The following is a 19,084-nucleotide window of genomic DNA, read 5'->3' as shown; positions in this document are numbered from 1 at the left end:
TAAAGCCTGAGATGCAGTCGGGTGTCAGGGTGACGTGCACGTGTCCACCTGAGAGCGGAGCAGGCTGCGCTGTGCCTTAGCCCAGCTGATGGGTGACACGGGCATCCTTCATTCCCCCGTGTCCCTGAACCCAAGCCTTGTGTCCTCTAAAGCGCCAAAGCCGCTGCTCTGATTCCTGCTTGGAGGTTGCTGCAGGGTGGTGAGCCGTCATTTCCCTGTCTCCCATTTGTTGGCCAATCTGCAAACGGTGGCTGTGAGGCTCAGAGATCATGGTCTCCAATTGAAAGAGCGAGTTATCGACTGAAATTTTCACAGGAGCGTTGCATCGGGAATGTTATGCAGACTGACGGACAGCCTGACAAACTGAATGAGGTTAATTTAAGGGGCGGCAACAGGGCAAACGAAAGGCTGGTGTCTTGTTTGAAACAGAAAAGGAAAATGCTGTAATGCAGGTGGCCGTGCTGCCACCCCGGTGGTACTCTTAACCCTCGAGTGATAATTGCTCTTCCTGTTAAGGCAAGCTTGCTGCTGGCGTTGTGGGAGACAAGATCATTACCTGAGCAAGCCAGCATGATTTGTGGTGAACTTCACTTTGGGATAGTGACTTCAGGAATTCCTTGCAGTCCCCCTCAGGCACCAGCTTCCCTGTACCCCTCTCCTCTCTGCTGGGTGAGTTGTGTCTGTTCTATTCTCAGTTGCAGGGAGCAGCAGGGAGGGAGTATCTCTGCCACCAGAAGAAAATAAGTAAAAACCCGCCAAATCTGTGTGTTGAGACGGGGCTTTTTGGGTTGGAAGAGGGGTGTAGGGACTGCATACCTGCGTCCTCGGTTGGCTTATCCCTGCTTGCCAGGCTGTCTGCAGATCTGCGACCCTTGGGACCAGTGTGTCGTCCTGTGCTCACACTGTCAAATCCTGTGTCTGTCGGGTGTGCTTTTCCCTGTCAGATTGCTTTCCCAGCTGCCAGGCAGCCCAGCGTGTTAGGGAGTCCTCTGGATCCAGCAAGGGGAGGATTTGTGTCTGTCTTGGGTAAAAAAAGACTGGAGGAATGAGTCAACATGAAGGAGCTGTTGCAGCTTAGCTGGGGGCTGATGTAACCTGCTGACAAAAGTGGCTGTTTCTCCTCCTTGCTCCATTGTCATCTTCTTTTCCTGCCTCCCTAAGTGCCTGATTTTTGCCGTATTGACAAGTGCCAAAGGCTTGTTATGGACTGATGGAAGTGTTTGCTCTCCCTGCAGAAAGGAAAAAGCATCATTCTTAGGTCATTTCCTACTTGTTCTTTGTCATGCTGTCTTCTCGGAGATGTTTTATGTGGCTGCTAAGGCTGACATCTCTTGGCACCACAGAAGGCAGCTGCATGTCACGTCTCTGTGATCAGGAAAGAAGAGACAGGCCTAGGGTGTAAGGTTTCTTAATCAGTGGCAGCTTTTTTCTGCCTGCATAACCCCCGTGCTGGGTCTGTTATGTGCTGCCACAGGGCGCAAATGGTTTCCCAGCGCCTTGTAACGAGGGAGGAGGCAGAAGACCTTCCTTGGGATTTCCTCTTCTCATGACAGTCGTAATGCGGGGTCCTGTCTCCTTCAGCCTGGTCCCTGACCTCCCTGATCCAGAGCCCTGTGCTCCAGGTGAAGCTCGCTGCTGCCTGGTTTCCAGCAGCGGTCGTACAGCCAGCTGCTTCGTCTTCAGGAGGGTGCCTGGTGGCTCAGTGCAGATCCCCTTCGGCGTTCCCAGGGATGCGCTGCTGTCACATTCAACTGGAGCTGACCTTGCAGAAGAGACCAAGTTTTGTTTGTTTTTTAAAAAAGAAAAAAAGCTGTAACTATTTGTCTTGTCACTGGGATTCACTGCAGATAACTGATTTTTCAGGCAATGTATAAAGGCTCTTGGTCAGGTGTGGTGTAAGCAAGGGCAGAACACGCAGTTCCCATTCCCATACTGGCTTCTCCCCTCTAGCACACAATTTTTTTCATTTACTAATTTAATTGTTTATTACCTCAAGCCTTTGGCGACACTGCCTTTATTAACAAAACGGCCATATGGAGAGACAGCAAAACACGGAGGAGATAAACTTAAAAACAGTGCCGATGAGGGGATGCTGCTTTAGTGATTCTGTTCCTTGTTCTGGCTGACGGGCAATTCTGTTGCTCTCTGAGCAAACCGTGCAGGCTGGGGGCAGTGAAGGCTTTGAAGAGCATGTCAGCATTGACTGCAGTTCTCCCCAGCTGCTCTCACTGAAGTCGGAGCAGACTTGAATTGGCAAGAGGGTGGTTTTTAAATCTACTGCAAATTAACACCACCACCACCACCACCCCCGCCCCCCCAAAGCAGCTGAATAATTAGCCAGCGGGTCAGTGTTTGCTCCTAGTGAGACAGAGGCAGACAGTGCTGTGCCCTTCAAATGGTATCTGCAGTGCTATTTAGAAATTAGGGTTAAATTAACCTTCCAGGGTACGGGCAGCGCTAGCCCTGCATATGTGGCCTCTTCCAAGGTGAGCAGAACTTTTGAAGATGCGTAGGCTTAACTCTTTCCAGAGCTGTCCCACCAGAGCCTCATGGTGCTCCAACAGCTGACCTTTAGAATTAAACCCTTGGTTTGGGTTTAAAGGCTGTGCTGCTTATACAGCAGTACCAGTTTCTGATTTCCACCCAGTTTGGTTTTGCCAGAGCTGTAGGGAGCTTGTCATGTCGTGGCTGTTCTGGAATGTGGTACAGTGAAAGGAGAGATAGAAATGGCAAATTTTTCCCCCCAGGGCGGTCAAATGCTGGCAGAGGTTGCCCAAGGAGGTTGTGCAGTCTCTGTCCTTGGGGATCTTCAAAGGCCAAGGGCACACAGTTCTCAGCAACCTGCTCGAGGCGAGCGTGCTGGAGCAGAGGGCTTGGCCCAGAGGACCTCCACGGGTCCCTTCCAACCCCCCCCTCCTGTGTGGCTCTGTGCTTTGCTTTTCCTCCTAAAGCCCCTCAGCTCAGCCCCGATGCCCGCTGGAAAGGGTGCTGGGGCAAGGGACCATCCCAATCTCCTCCCCGAGGGTCCACCCCAGCACAAGCGCTCCCCACTCCACAAGACCCTATGGCAGACACAGTCAGGAGAGGGAAAAGATTCTTTTATTGTCAACAGCAGCTGCAGGGGCCCAGGAGTCACAGCTGTTCAGCCGGTGAAAATCAGTCGGCACCTGCAACGACAGAGTCAGAAAGCTCTGATAAGCCCCCAGAGGCAGGAAGAGGCAGGATTTGGTTCCCCCCTCTTTGGGGGACGCTGTTTCCGAGGAATTCCTCATGGCCCAGAAGGGACAGCTCTTGCTGGCCTCCACTCGAGGCCAGCTCCGGTGCCTTCTCCCCAGGGGTGATGTCCTTAGGGAGCTGTGCGTGCGCAGGGATGCTGACAGTGCCCCTGTGCCGCGCAGCAGGGCTCGACGGGGAGCCCCCGGGGAGCTGCCGTGGGGCTCATCCCAAACCCTGCTCAGCACCAGCCCTCGCCGGCCCTTGCCAGCCAGCTGGGCTGACTTAGGGCCGTGTTCAGGGCTGGGAAAGATGGGCAGCAGCGCGTGGTACGCACCTGGCCTTCCTGACGTGCTGCAGCTTCCTGCATTTTCTCAGGTTTGGGTCCACAAAATCACTTCCTCTCTTCTCCTTTTTATTTGTGCTTGGCTGTCCCTCTCCTCTGCCCAGGCTTCTTTTCTCTTCCTTTTCCTTGACTTTTCCTTCTCCTGGTGGGAGCCTGCAAACCTTTCCATCCCACAGCGTGATGAGATGGGGAAAGCCCCAAGCCCCTGCAGCGAGCTCTCAGGTCAGGCAAGGGGAGCTCTTCCTACCTGGTTTCCTGGGGCAGGCTGGTCAGTTGTGGCAGGCGTGCCAGGGACTCTGCCGTGCCCTCGGGGATGCCTGGAGGCAAATCTGGAGGTGCCTAAACCAGAAACTTGGGAGGTAACGGGTGGCAAGTGACAGCCTGGGGTAGTGAGGGCCTGACTGCCAAATTGCTGTATGAGCTCTACAGAGGAGATGCTGGTTTGCATCGTGCACATTTTGCACAGTCCAGCCAACGCAGCCTAGACTTGATGAAGCTGCGACGGAGTAGGATTTGAGCAAAAGCCCTCTCAAGGTGGCAGCTACTCCTTTCTGTCCTTTTGTGGGTATTTTGTAGCTATGTTTTGTTTGATGAAGCAGATCACACTTAATGAAGTGCATTCCAGAAACAGCCTTTCCAGTTTTCCTTAACACGCACCACTCTGGGGGGAGAGGAGGAACCCCAAAGGCACAAGAGAGCGGCTGCCAGGAGGAGGCCCAGCGGCTGCTTGGCCTCCTGGGAAATTACTGTCCCACTTGAGACATGTTGCCCCAGCGTCTGTGGAGCTGCCGTACCTCTGCCGCTTTGGGCCCTGCCCCTGTGTCTCCCCCAGCTCCGCTGTCGATGCCCAGCAGAGAGGCGTCTGCATCCAGAAAGGCTTTTGCCGGACGCTGGGTCTCTGCTGTGCCTGCAGGGCCACTTTGCTCTTCGCACCGCAGCTCTGGAAAGCAAAAGCACGTGCAGCAGCGCGACTTCTTGGAAGTCAAGAACACCTAAGCAAAGCCCAGCCGAGCCCTACACCACTTGTCTCGTCAGCGTTGAGGTTTCTGGCATCCCAAGCCCCAGTGTCTGTGACAAGCCTCAGTCCCGCCTCCTACCTGTGCCCCGGTCCATGGGTGCTGGCACCTCCTCGGCTGATGGAGGGGAGAGGCCGGCCACCTCCTCCCCAAAGATGTCCCCGCAGTTTTCAATGAGGAACTCCACCAGCACGTTCACCTGCAGACATCAAAGCCTTGGTCTCAAGCCAGGTGCCTGCAGACGTGTCAAGCAGCCTTTCCCACTGCTGACCCTTCGCCTGCGCAGGCGGCTGCGGCTGGGGGTTGCTCTTCCAGGCACCCAGCCCACCAGCACTGGCCCAAGGGAGGAGGCAGCCAGGGACCTCGCAACAGCCAAGCTCCGATGGGCCGGGAAGGCAGCACTGGCTGCTGGGTAGGGCGTACCTTCTCGGTCACCGCCAGCATGGCCTGCAGCGGGAGCAGGTCCTCGTTGGGTGGGCTCAGCAGGTTGGGCCCGATGCAGATGGCCAGGTTGCTGCAGCTCATTCTGCTGGTGGCTGCGTTGTGGCCGATGTGCTGCAGCAGGGCCATCAGCCGCTTCAGGAGGAGGAGGTTGGCCGCAGGCAACTTGTCGGCCACCCTGAGGGAAGAGGAAGACAAGGCTGATGAAGCAGAGGGTGCCCACAGCCGTCCCTGCAGCTGGCCCCAGGTGGGTGGGAGCCAGCGGCCGTGTTGCACAGCTTTGCAGCTGCCCGAAAAGACAGCTTTCTGAGGAGCCCGTGCCTTTCCAGGCAGGTCCCAGAACTCTCCCGGTCCCTGCTCACCAGGCAGGCTGCTGCCCACACTTACGCTTTCAGCTCCTCCACCTTGGCCTGCTTGCTGGCCCTCTCCATGGCTGCCATCCAGTCCTCGTAGAGGTCGACGACGAGGAGCTTGGTGGGGATGCTTCGCAGGAAGTCCTGCAATGCCAAGGGCTGCAGGTGAGCCTTTGAACGCTGCAGGCCAGCCAGGAGCTCCTCCAGCTGCACGTCAGAAGTGCTCACCTTCAAGATGACGGCCAGCAGCAGCGCAGGCTGGCTTCCTACGTCGATGTCCTTGCCGCGGTCCAGGGCCTCGCGCAGCTGCCGAAGTTCTGTCCCACCGGCAGCTCTTCGGAATATCCCCTCCGTTGCTGGTCCTTGCTGGTGCAGGACAGCCAGCAGCTCCTGCAGGAGAGGCAGGAGGCCACTTGCTTGGCTGAAGAACCAAGCGGTGGCAAGGACCAGAGCTCTGCCCCAGACGTGGTTGCCTAAGCACCACAAAGGGTCTGGGACCAGAAGCAGGTTCTGGGGGTGCAGAGCCCAGTGCCCTGTCCCCGCAGCTGCTGGGGACACGCAGGCCCTCTCCAGAGCAGCCGGAGGGACGGCTGGGGACCCCGTCTGTCCAGGCTGGCTTACCTGGATGGGCCAGGGCAGCGTGTTGTCCTCCCCACAGAGGGCTGCCAGGGGCTGCCCAAAGAGCACCCTGCTGCAGCTGGAGCCCGCCTGCCCTGGCGCCTGGGCAGCGGCCGGGGTGTGCCGCAGGGCGAAGGGCCAAGGCAGCCCCATCCTCCTCCTGCTGGTGCTGCTCCTGCTGCTGCTCCCTCCTGCTGCAGAGGAAAACAGAGTAAGACACCACCAATGGAGACCCCAGGCCAGCGGTCCCAGCGCCTGCCCTGCCCTGCGCTGCCCTGCCGGCAGCACGGTGCTGTGTGGTGCGGCAGGATGGGCAGGGAGGCAGCAGCTGGAACCGCGGCTGTGGCTCGGAGGTGTTGACTTAGAGGCTCTTGAGAGCCATCGTGCCACGGGGTCAGCCTGTGCCAGCCTTCGCCCTGCCCTCCTGCAAGCTGCGGGCAGCAGCAGAGGCTCCGTGTCCCCGCAGAAGCATATCCAGCAGGCACTGCCCAGCAGTTGTCCTTGTCCGTCCAGGTGACATCCTTCCGTGGGCTGCCCAACCTGCATGGCGACACTCGGGACAAGTGAGCACAGCATTGCAGGAGGTTGCCTTGCTTTCCCAAACTCACCTGGTGCGGGGCAAAGTCCCCCTGCGTTTGCAGATGGGGCCGTCGCAGGCCCTTGCTTGGGATGAGCCTGCAAGAACCAAGAATCGGGCTGTGCTTGGAGAGCAGCCCCGCAGCAGAAAGGGCCACCAGCAGCCTGAGCGCGGCAGAGCTGGGACCCTCTGCCCTCCCGGGCTCTCTTCCCCATGTGGCAGGGTTCCTCCCAGTGTCACCAGTCAGAACGTGCTGGCGTGCTGCTGGCTTCCCAAAACTCTCTGCTCCCTGAGTGGCACCATCAGACCCTCTGTCCCTCCCGCACAAGCTCACCCCAGTCCCTGCGCATCCCGGCGCAGCCAGAGGCAGGTGCAAGGCAGCCATTCTCACCTCTGCCTGTGCCTCCATCAGCCTCTCCAGGCTCCTGGCGCGCAGTGTCCTCCACTGGGCAGGAGAGAAGGAGGGGAAGAAGGTGAGCAGCCATGGCTCTGCTGCTCGGCTGCAGGAGCAGTGCTTGGGGACAGGGCCCAGAGCAGAGAGACACTCACGGCGTGGCGGCGGCTCAGCTCCCTCTCCAGGAGCTTGATGGATGTCAGATGGGTGACGCGGGCTCCCGTGCGTCCTTCTGGTGTCCTGTGCACCGGGAAGGGAGAGGGAGAGAGCTGGGTGAGCCCCAAGCCGTCTCTTGTCTCTTGTCAGGCAGCTGTGCCCGAGAGCTGCTCGCAGCCACGGGGGCACCTTCCCCAGCTGGGGGCTGTGTTCCCCCGTCCATCCAGCTTCTCCTGGAGCATCCCCCCGGCTTACCCCAGCAGCGTGGCCACCCACAGCTCCTTCAGTGCCTGGGATCTACAGATAGAGAGGAGAGAGAGCGTCAGGCCCTGCTGCCCCCAGCCCTGGGCAAAGGTGGGTGCCTGCACAGCCCTGTGCTGTGGGGCAGGACAGAGGCGCTGTCCAAGCCCTGGGCCGCTCTGTCCTGCCTGAGCGGCTGCATTTGCCCTTCCCTTCTGGGGACCAAAAGGTGACCAGGGGATGCAGGATGGGGAAACATCCCACATCCCTCCCTCCCTGCCACCGGGCTGCCTGCTCCCTGCCCAGCTCTGCACGCAAGGCAGAGGCCTGTGTTCATGGGATGGCGTGGGCACGGCTGGGAACCTCTGCTGCCCGACCACGACTCACCCAAAAGTGGCGATGCAGGAGCCGGTGGGCCAGGCGAGGATGACAGAGGTGCTGTCCTCATCGGTGCCTTCCTCCTCCTCCTGTCCATCCTGCCCCGCAGCCTCCTTCCCGCTGCTGAGCACCCACAGCTGGTCCAGCGCCAGGCGGAGCTGTGGGCGCAGGCTGGTGCCGTGTCTGCAGAGAGCAGAGGCGGGCACTGAGCTGGAGGGGGGCTCCTTGGGCTGGGTCCCCACGCGCAGAGCCCTGTCACCCACCTGCCCTTGGGACAGACATTGGTGCCTCCAGCACCGAGGGGCCGGGGCCTGGGGCTGGTGCCAGGGTGTCCCTGGGCCGGGGCTGGGGGCAAGGATCTGGGCTCTGAGGGTCTTACCGCAACTTGGCGACCACCAGTTCCTCGTGGAGGAGCAGAAGGCGCCTCTCGCTCCTCTTGCGGCCCCGGGTCAGCCGCACGTCCGCGCTCAGCACCGGCTCGGCGTCGCTGAGAGCCTCCCTGCAGAGCAGAGAGCGGCGGGCGTGAGCAACGCCAGTGCTGCGTGGCCCAGCTGTGCCCGCGTGTCCCCGAGCCCGGGGGGAGCCCACCTGGAGCCGCAGCAGCAGCTGGCCTGGCCCATCCTGCCCGGGAGAGGAGGGCCCTGGCCGTGCAGCGAGGAGGGGGCCCAGCCGGCGACGGCGAGGCTGGGAAGCGGGGTGCTGGTGCTGTGGCAGCGCTGCTGGGCCAGAGGCTGCCTCCTGCCAGCGCCGCTGCGTGCCAGCACGGCTCTGCCCTGCTGCCTGTGGTGGCCGTGGGCTCCCCGTGACCAACGGTCTGAGCCCAACGGAAAGTGGGCGGGGCCTGCGGGGCGGGGCCTGCGGGGCGGGGCTGGGGCCCTCTCCAGTATGGCCGGGCCTGCCTCGCCCCGGGGAGCCCCGCGCAGGACAGGGCAGGGGGCAAGGGCCACCTCCCTGCGCCTGCGGCCAGCGCTTTGCCCTGGGGTTTGGACAGGGTCCTGCTCGATAAAAGAAGCCGTTTTTCCTAGAGATGACCGTTGTGGCCTGAGGCAGACTCCTCTTGGTGGAGGCCGGCCTAGCGGTCGGAAGGCCTCTGGCACACAGGCCGTGCCAGGCCTCAGGCCCCAAGGCGCTGGAACTGGAGCAGGCCCAGCAGGAGGAAAAACTTCCATTTTTACCAAAAGACGGGGGGACTAGCAGCAGTCAAGAGCTGCTCGTGTCCTGCCAGGCGCCACAGGGAAATGAAATGTGTGGTGAGCTTCGGCAGGAATTGTGGTGCCCCTGGAGCACCACCCTTGCTTGGGAAGGCTTTATTCCACCTGGGTGCTAAGGCTTCACCCTTGGCAATCAGGGCTGGATGAGCGCCACACAGGAGCCCCTGCCCGGTTAGCCATGACCTTCACCCAGCCGGTGGCCGACACGGCCAGGGGCGAGTCTGTGGGGTAGGCCGTGACCATGGCAAAGAAGGGGAAAAGTAGTCAGCTTTTGATGGCCCGTGTCTCGTTTCACTGTTGACCCTAAGCAATGCCTTGCTTCAAATAGAAGTGATTCAGAGAGTTACACACCCGCCCTGTTCAGGAAAAATGCAGGAAATCAGAGACATCTAGCAAATTCTCTTGTGGCTGTTGTACACTGCAGCAAGAAGCAGCGTGGGTCCAGTGGCTAATGCTGGAAGGGGAATTCAGCACTTCTGGGAAAGGGAGATAAAGGCACTCTTGTGGGCCAGGCTGGGATTGGAGAGCCTGGGTGGGTGTCTGGGGTCCCAGCTTTCCCGCAGTGCTGACTGTGGTGCCTGCTGCTTGTTCTTCCCTGCAACGCCGGTTGCATCCACCTGCTGGGGCTGTGCTTGGGAAGGGCTCCGGGGGTGAGCAAGCCCATGGGAGAGGCCTGGGGAGAAGCTCTTCTCCAGAGATCTACCAGAAACTGTCCAGAGCATCCGAGAGGATGCTCTGTATGACAAGGGAAGGTGCCCGTTGGTCCAATGTACGAGAGCCTGCAGGGCTCCCATCAGGGTCCTTTGACCTACCCATCCTCCAGCCAGCAATCCAGGTGCTGGGGGGTCCCATGTAGGTCTCCTGAGGTACCCTTTAGCCCCGGGCAAGGTGTCGTGCCTCAGTGTGTGCTTGCAGGGCATGTTTCCTTCCTGCTGACAAGGGCGGAATTGCAGTTAAATGCCCCTGGGCGATCCCGAGCCAAGCAAACTTTTTTCTATGGGTCACACTGCTTTGCAGTCCATGTGTGTGGTTCAGCTCCTGCATGGGAGCTGAGGACACGAGGTGACCTAGCTCGGAAGCTGGCCACTCTTGCTCCAGGCAACTCCAGTTGCTTGCGTTTTCCTTCAGCTTCCCCAGCCTGATCATCTCCACTGTCACCTCCTCCCTGTCCTACAAGAAGTATCCCTATCCCAGCCATTAGGACAGTGGCACAGCACTCAGAATCCAGATCACTGGTAGAGAAGAAGGACAGAGGAAAAGAGACGTTCTCCTTTGAAAGAAATCCTTCTTTGTCCTCCTTTAGCTACTAGTGGATGAAAAAAAGGGGGACAGAATTTCAGGCCAGCCACAGCACTGGCTTTCAAGCCTGAGCTTGTCATCTCATGGCTGTTCTGGAATGCGGTACAGTGAAAGGAGAGAGAGAAATGGCAAATTTTCCCCCTCGGGGCGATCAAATGCTGGCAGAGGTTGCCCAAGGAGGTTGTGCAGTCTCTGTCCTTGGGGATCTTCAAAGGCCAAAGGCACACAGTTCTCAGCAACCTGCTCGAGGCGAGCGTGCTGGAGCAGAGGGCTTGGCCCAGAGGACCTCCACGGGTCCCTTCCAACCCCACCCTCCTGTGTGGCTCTGTGCTTTGCTTTTGCCCTGGCGGAGATCTTCAGGGACTTTGTGCTCCGTTTTGTCTTGCCTTAGGGGTACGATGTGCTGTGGTTTGGGGGCAACAAGGTCAAGTATGTCAGAGGTCAAGCGAGTTAGTGTCAAAGTGTGTTACTGTTATGGACAGAATCTGTGTTTGTTGGCCCTGTGTTCCTGGGGTTATGGCATTTTTATCTTATCTTGTGATCTGTGTGGTGGGTTTTTTTTGTGGAGAGTGCCTTTTTTCAGCTATTTTGCCTTTGTGGGGTACGGATGGGTGCCTTTGGTTTGTGTATGATGTTTCTTCTGGTTGTTTTTCTGCTGTGCTGGTGGATGGTGGTGGGCTTTTCTGTCTTGAAACCATCGATACTGGTCTAATAGATCTCCTGCAGGTCAGGCAGTGTCACTTCTGGCGTGGTCTGACTCATTTCTGGTGAGCTGGTAGGTAGGTGTGGAGGACTTGTGGTCCCTCCATGGAGAATGACTGCTAGAGGACTAACAGGGAGATCTGTGGAGGGGTGAGAGGACCGCTGGCCCGTAAGTAGTGACTGTCAGAGGACTAAGTGTACTTGAATTTACGTGGGCTTCCAAATTCATGGTTATTTCTCCTGCCTTGTGGAAGAGCCATGGGAAGTCACCAGCCACACGGAAGGACAAGGGGGTTCCCAGGGGTATGTGGTTTCTTGGGTTTTGCTTTTGAGTAAGAAAGTCTTGTCTCAACATGAGTACAACTGTGAACGGTCAATTTTGCTAACTTTACAAATTAGGGAGCAGCACTTTTATGCTGTGCCTCACATGGCTGCCAGGGCACGGTGAGAAACAGCAAGAGAATTCCTTCCTGTCACTTCTCCAGGGGAGCAGCGCTGCACTTGTCAAGGTGAGGGTTTTTTGGCTCTATATGATTGAAAAGGTGAGGGGTTAATTTTCAGATCACAGAAATTAGGGAGCAGAACATTTGTGCTGTGCCTCACATGGCTGCCAGGGCAGGGCGAGAAGCAGCAAGAGAATTCCTTCCTGGCACCTTCTCCAGGGGAGCCGTGCTGCACTTACCCATAGTGAGGGTTTTTTTGGCTCTTCATGATTGCAAATGTGAGAGGTCCATTTTCTCACCACAGAACGCAGGGAGCAAAACTTTTGTGTTTCGCCTCACATGGCTGCCAGGGCACGGTGAGAAACAGCAAGAGAATTCCTTCATGGCACCTTCTCCAGGGGAGCAGTGCTGCACTTTGACAGGGTGAGCTCTGGTTCTGCATGAGTGCACAAGGTTTTGGTCGATTTTCTCACCACAGGAAGCAGGGAGCAGAACTCTTGTGCTGTGCCTCACATGGCTGCCAGGGCAGGGTGAGAAGCAGCAAGAGAATTCCTTCCTCACACCTTCTCCAGGGGAGCTGTGCTGCACTTGGACAAGGTGACTTTTTTTTGGTTCTGCACCATTTCAAAAGTGATGGTTCTGTTTTCTGACCACAGAAAGCAGGGAGCAGAAATTTTCTTTTGTGCCTCACATGGCTGCCCGGGCACGGTGAGAAGCAGCAAGAGAATTCCTGCCTGGCACCTTCTCCAGGGAGCACTGCTGCACTTTGTCAGGGTGAGTTTTTTGGGCTGTGCATTATTGCCACTGAAAAGAGGTCAGTTTTCTCAGCACAGAAAGCAGGGAGCAGCACATTTGTGCTGTGCCTCACATGGCTGCCAGGGCAGGGTGAGAAGCAGCAAGAGAATTCCTGCCTGGAACCCTCTCCAGGGGAGCAGCCCTGCACTTTCCCAAGCCATGTTTTTTGCTTCTGTATGAGTTCTAAAGTGCTGTGTCAATTTTCTCACCACAGAAAGCAGGGAGCAGAACCCTTGCGCTGTGCCTCACATGGCTACCATGCACGGTGGGAAGCAGCAAGAGAATTCCTTCCTGGCACCTTCTCCAGGGGAATTTCCCAGTTCCCGAGAGACTCCTGGCACCAGCTGCAAGGGGGCTCCCAGCCGAAGGGAATTGGGGTGGGAACTGGTGATGTCTCCTTTCCTTAGGCATGTTAACACTTTGGAATAACAATTGGATGTTTCGCTTCTGTTGCTCTTTTATCATATTGCTCACAGTAACTGCTACTGGTTCCTTTTATCATATTGCATGCTATTTTCTTTTATTGTAATATAAGAAACTGCGTTTGATATATTCCATCATTTGATATATTTGATAGATTTGATTATATTTGATGTAGAGTTCAGCTTTGCTGTGTATCCAGTCAGTCAGCAAAACATAATTTGGCGTAGTCGGCATCGTATGAAGTAAAACTCTCTCTATTTAAGAAGAAAAAATGTTCCTCGACTTGCTATTGGCAGGTGGGAACCATTGCCTTACGGTGTTTGGGCCAGAGTGGTCTGGTGGTGCTGGGCAGTTGGGCCGTGCCAGGGACAGAGGGACGGGGGCAGGGGAGGGGGCGGGGGGAAGGGGTTTAGGGACGGACGGGTGGGAATGGATGAAGGTGTTTAGGGATGGAGCGGGGTGTGTGGGGGTGGGGCAAGGATGTGTGTTTGTGGGAGTGGGTGTGGGGGGGGTGGGGGGTGGGGGGAGGTGTGTGTGTGTGTATTGATAAACCGGGGGTGGGGGCGTGGGGGGGGTTGAGGGTGTGTGTGTTATTTAGAGAACAGATTGGGGGGCCTGGGGGAAGGGTTTTAGGGACGGATGGGGGGTTGATGGAGGCCTTTAGGGAAGAACCGGGGGGTTGGGGGAAGGATTTTAGGGACGGGCCGAGGGTGGGGGAGGGCTGGACCAGGGTCTGGGGGAAAAGGTTTTAGGGACAGGGCGGGGAGGTGGAGGTGGGGGATGACTTCAGGAACAGCCAGGGTGGAGGAGGGGGTCAAGGGAAGTCTTTCAGGGTTGTTTGGGGGGAAGGATTTTAGGGACGGATGTGGTGTCTGGGCGGACGTTTGATGCCACCGTATAGATTCCACTGTATATACGTTTATGTCCAGGGATTCTGTTAAGGGAAGGCTGCTGGCTCGGCAAAGGGACAAGATGTCTGAGCTCCCCAGTTACCACACTGATTTGGTGTTTAGCTCTACGTTAAACACACCTGCGCACAAAGGTTAGGCCAAGCTGACTCTCTAAAGCTGTTAGAAGTGACAAATTAAGGGACCTCTCATCCAGGGAGTCAGCCTTGGGAATGATGGGGAACAAAGAATGGATGGGGAAAAGATCTCCGTTCTCTTCAGTGATGCAGAAAGAGCCTCTGGGTGAGGACGTTGTGGCCACAGGAGGAGACAAGCCGATAGAGTGCTGCGATCCGCAGACTGTTGGTTGGAAGTCGGGCAGAGGTAATTGTTGTGGGGGGAGATCGCGACCTCTGACTCAGATAGCCCCCCGAGAGAGGGCAAGGCCCCCTTGGGGAGCATGGGGAGCTAGTAAAAAACCTCAGCAGTGCTGTCTGAGGGTGTGTGCTCATTTGTATTAAAGCAAGAAACTTGTAACCCATCCTGTGCCTGACTGAAAATGCATGTGTAATGCGCTATGAGTGTGCAAGTGCTCTGCTGTCCATAGCGCGTGCCCTCGAGTAACTGGGTGAGCACGCTCAGAGGAAACATTCCCCCGTGCTCCCAGCACTGCCATAAAGAATGCCTGCCTTCTGAAACTTGCAAGCAAGGCTTAGAGGGTTTCTCTCCATGACCGACTTTATGGCATCATTCCCACCATACTGGAGAAAGCAAATCTTTTATTGTTTGGTGGTGAAAGCAGCTTGGGCAGTGTCACTGATGTGCAGCACTTTTTTAACCTCAGGTCTAAAGTGCCACCGGTCCCACCGTGGGGTACATCCTTCCTCAGGCTTTCACCAAACGGAAAGGATGCATCAAACCCACCCCACAAACACGTCCTGCACTTTTTTTATCTTTCCTGGAACGTGGGGACATGACCCTGCTGGGCCATCAGTGCCACCTGCCTGGGAGCCAAGATGGTGCCTTTGCATTCCAGGCTAGGAACTTACCTTCTTTTTTTCCTTTTCAGTGACTTTAGAGCCATCCTTAGGGAGGCTGGTTAAGCTGGTTTACTGCACAGCTGGTCGCCAGTGGAGGGAAATGGTAAGCTCCGCTGTTGCCTTTGGTGTTTACTTGTTACTGTGTCGCTCATTTGAGGGATCTTCTCATGCCCCGGCAAGCAGAAGCTATCACTCCACTTTAGGCCTTGGTCTAATAGTCATGCAAAGCAATATTGAAAGTCATTCTGAGGTCTGGAACAGGCCCCAATATGCATTTTATAAAAGTGCTTCTTGGCTGCTGTTTCTCTTTGTATGGGTTTTTTTCCCATTTCCCCAGACTGCTGAAGCTCTGAAAGGCGCCGATGAGCTGCTCTCCCTCAGTTTGCTCCTTTGCCTTTGGGGAGTGCGGTTCATGTTTTCTTCATGGCTTTGCAGAGGAGAAAATCCATGAGTACACCACCTTGGTTTTTTCACCTAAGCTAATTTCAGAAACTGCCTCCTTTAACTTAAACATGAAACTCTTCTTCACCTCTTTGTGCACTTGTAGAAAAGCAGGGTGGGGTGGGGGGTGGGGGTGTCTTCAGGAAGTGCCTGCAAAAGAGCCTTTGGGAGATCCTGTCCCTTGACTCACATGTGGGGTAGTGAAGAGTCTGAGAAAGTCATGGGTGTTTTGGTGTTCACCTAAGCAGGTTTTCGTTTTGGTTTTTTTCTTTTTTCTTTTTTATCTTATGTAGCTTATGTCACCAGGTAGTGACAGCCTGGGGATGACAGGAGGGGACAGCAGGCAGTGGCAGTGTGGAGTGTGACCAGAGGGGACTGTAGGCAGGGACAGGCCTGGGGGTTACCGGAGGGGACAGCAGGCAGTGACAGCCTGGGTGGTGACAGGAGGGGACAGCAGGCCATGACAGCCTGGGAGGTGACAGGAGGGGACAGCAGGCCGTGAAAACCTGGGGATGACAGGAGGGGACAGCAGATTGGGACAGCATGGGGGTGACAGGAGGGGACAGCAGGCCATGACAGCCTGCGTGGTGACAGGAGGGGACGGCAGGCAGTGGCAGCATCGAGGGTGACAGGAGGGGACAGCAGGCCGTGACAGCCTGGGGGGTGACAGGGCACGGGGCGGTGACAGGCTGGGGGACAGCAGGGACACCGGCGGCCCAGGCGGGGCTGATGAAGGCCCCTCCCCCAGGGGCGCTGAGTGGCCCCCTGAGCCCCTCTGTCACAATGCGGAGCCGCCTGGGTTGCCATAGCGAGCAGCTTGGCCTGGCAGCGCTGGTGCGAGGAGGGAGCGGAGGCCGAGCCAGGGCCTGTCCCCATCGTCCTCCCACCAGGGCTGCGAGGAGGAGCCGGCGGGCTCAGCCCGCGCTGCTGGCCCCAGCCCCTCGGTGGGCCCTGACCTGCTGTGGGGGCCGCGAGGCCAGCTGCTGCGTGAGGTGCCATCGCGGAGCGGGCACCGCCTGGCCCCGGCCATGTCGTGTGTCCACTACAAGTTCTCCTCCAGGCTGAACTCCGATGTGGTCACCTTTCACGGCCCCCACATCTCCCTGCGCGACCTCAGGCGCCAGATCATGGGCCGCGAGAGGCTGAAGGCGACCCACTGCGACCTGCAGGTCACCAACGCCCAGACCATGGAAGGTGCGTGGGGGCGGCAGGCGCGGGGACCGGGGACCGGCCGGCTGGCGATGGCGCAGGCGGCCAGTGAGGCGGTTGGGCCACGGCCGGCAGCGGTGACTTGTGCTGGGGCCTCAGAGCTGCTCTTCCGTGGTTGTGCGCTGGCAGCTGCCGTCAGGGCTGTGTGCGCAGCCAGGCACAGCAGCGTACGGGGTCCGTGTGCGACACCGCGCGTGGAAGAGGTTTGGTTTCTGGGAACCCTTCTAGGTAAAACGATAAGGGAATGTGGGACAATGCCTTGTCATCACAGACCTGCCAGATTTCTTTGAAAGCCGGCAGAGAAGGCTGAACATGATAGAAAAGGAGTGGGTGGCTAATTTAAAGGGGCAAAAAAAGTGGGTTTGGTGACTGAAATTTGTCTTCAGCTACTTTTACTCCACCGCATTGGAAAAGCGGTGCTTGGCTGCTGCAGAAACTGCTCAGTAGCAACGTTTTGGATCAAGGGTGTATCTGTGAGTGAGAATCTATGCAGACCCTGGAAAGCCATCTTGTAGACGAGTGTTCTGTCTAAAGTATACTTGGCATTTCTTGCTAATACAGCTTCTTTGCTGCACCATGCTACACATTCATTCAGATGCTGTTGAGCATCATTTCTTCATTTCTTTCAAACGGTGCATTTTTGTCGTGGTACTGCGTGTTAAACGGTGTCAGGGCAGTACTGAAGTTTTATGGCAGATCAGTTATGGTGAATATACCTAGAAATGTTATTAGAGAAACCCTAAGTTCTTTTGAATCTGAGAAATGGTGCTTGATTCTCAGAGACGGTAATGGTTTTGTATTACTGAGTGTGCTGTTTCAGTTTGGTAATCTACCGTCTGGCAAAGCTTGCATGTGATTAAAGACTTTGGAATATGACTTGTCAGAAATACAAAGACTTGGAAACCATCTCCATTCCTTAAACATTCAAATTTTATCGGTTGGGGTTTTTTTTCTTTTTTCTTGTGGTTCTGTGACATTCCCACAACAGTCTTGTCTTTACAATGTGTACTCATAGGATTTTTTCCTCTTCCTCTTTGATGTATTAAAACTTAAACAGAATAACATGCCTGCTGCGGTAACTGTAACTTTGGCCCCAGCCTTTCAAGTGGTTGGACCTAAACACGCTGTTTACCTACAGATAGGTAAAGTAGGTTCAGGAGAGTATCTGTGAGCAGACTTAACAGCACGGTGTTAGGGGTCTTGGGGGTGTTACGGGATCGCGTGTCATATACAGCAGTAGAGACAAACATGCAGGTAGAGGCAGACGTACAGGTTGTGACACAGATGCTTACTGGAACTTTTGTAAGGGTGTTTTCCCCGTGAAAATGCAAAAAATCCCCCAGCGGTTGTCAGAGCAAAGCTAAGGAATACATTCCGGTGTCATTTATGTGTATGCCAGATTTTGGGGTTTTTTACATAACCGTGACTTTCCGTTTTTATTGGACAGCATCTACGTGCTTAAAGTCACCTTCAGAAGATGAAGGAAAGAACTAGGCCTGGATGCTCTGCCTAAAGGGGGTTCTTGGAGATCCTCCCTGTGGAGATATGGTAGTGGGTTTTATAACTTTGTGCAGGAGTCCTGACTAAATGTTGGCATGATCTTGGAAAGACCCTTCAGTGAACCTTGAGTGAAGATGGCCAACTTGTTCAGAGTTTTCCGAGCCGCGTGATCACGGAAATCTCGTAATAGAAGCAATGCTAATAGAAGCTAAAAGTAAACAGGATTTTACACATCACTGGGGGGAAAAAAAGAGATGGTGGACTCTTTTTGAAGATGGTGGGAAGGCAAAATGGATGGTTGGGATGTGTTTTAAAAGGTGGGAGGCGGGGTGGGAGTGTCCTCTTCCGTGCTCGCTATTATAGAGACATGTTCTAGGGTTTTGTAAGCTAACAGGAGCAAAAGCAATGAAAGTTAGATCAGGAAAGAGCCTCATGTTTTAGCAGACTCTGCTTTAGTGACTTTAGAGACCATTTTGCTGTTGGCATTGAAACGATTCAAAACAAATGGAAAAGATTTTGCTGCTTGTGTTTGACTATCAGACCTGAAGATTTCTGGAAAGGTACCGTGAGTGTGTGGACATGATAAAAGCATGACGCTGTGTGTAAAATGTTGCTTTTCTATCCGTAAAGGGTTCCCTGAAGTGCTATGTCATGACATATTAATATCACTCTTACGAACTGACTGATGCTTTCTCTGTATTGATGTTGTTTTCAGAATACACAGATGACAATGCCCTGATTCCAAGGCACTCATCGGTAACTGTTAGGAGAGTCTCTGTTAGAGGAGTTAAAGCTACCGGCAAGACAGACCTTGGGTAAGTAGCCATAACGCGTTGTGTTCTTTGGGAGGGGTTTCAGTGTGTTCACCTTCTTTGTGGCTGTTGGTTTACGGAGGCATTCCGGTTGTCTCTTTCTTGTTAAAGCTGCTGTTAAATTGTGTTGTGACAGGGCAGATCTGAATGTATCTGTCCCAAAGCAGACTTAGATTTTTCAGCCCGCTGGGACGTGGCATTCAAAGTCCAACAGTGGTAGCTGTTCAGACGTTTGAATTGGGTTTGTTCTTGGGGTTGGTTTTTCTGAGAGTCAAGTTCTCCATCCTGTTTCCTCTATGCAGAGAGATTCCTTATTTTATGCTTTTGCTTGTATTGCTTTTAGAGTAAACGGAGAGACACATTGCAGTGTGAACTGGTAATTGGTTCCCATCTGCCAGCAGTCCGAGTCCCAGTGTTTGACTGCTTCCTTTGTTTGGGGGCGGGGGGGCAGGGTATTCTTACACCCCAGAGGGGTGGGGGTGGCGGGGCTGCATGCTGTCTCCAGAGGAAAGACTGAGAGTGGCCAGCTGGCAAACCGTGCGAACAAGAAGTTTCATTCTTAAGTGATTCCTATTAGTTTCCTAAAGACA

At 55.6% G+C, this 19,084-nt stretch overlaps 1 protein-coding gene across 1 annotated transcript; it reads left to right on the top strand.

Moving 5' to 3' along the window:
• Positions 1 to 15,987: 15,987 nt before the first annotated feature.
• LOC130150546 (E3 ubiquitin-protein ligase RBBP6-like) lies at positions 15,988 to 18,497 on the top strand (the record flags this gene model as incomplete). Its single annotated transcript, XM_056341616.1, has 2 exons — positions 15,988 to 16,167; positions 18,398 to 18,497. Coding segments are annotated over exons 1-2 (266 nt in total), but the record flags the coding sequence as incomplete, so codon positions are not given.
• Positions 18,498 to 19,084: the final 587 nt, after the last annotated feature.

This window comes from Falco biarmicus, chromosome 5 (genome assembly GCF_023638135.1).
Source record: "Falco biarmicus isolate bFalBia1 chromosome 5, bFalBia1.pri, whole genome shotgun sequence".
Taxonomy (NCBI): Eukaryota; Metazoa; Chordata; class Aves; order Falconiformes; family Falconidae; genus Falco; species Falco biarmicus.
Note: the sequence above shows the minus strand (reverse complement) of the source record. Positions and strands in the feature narration are given on the sequence as shown.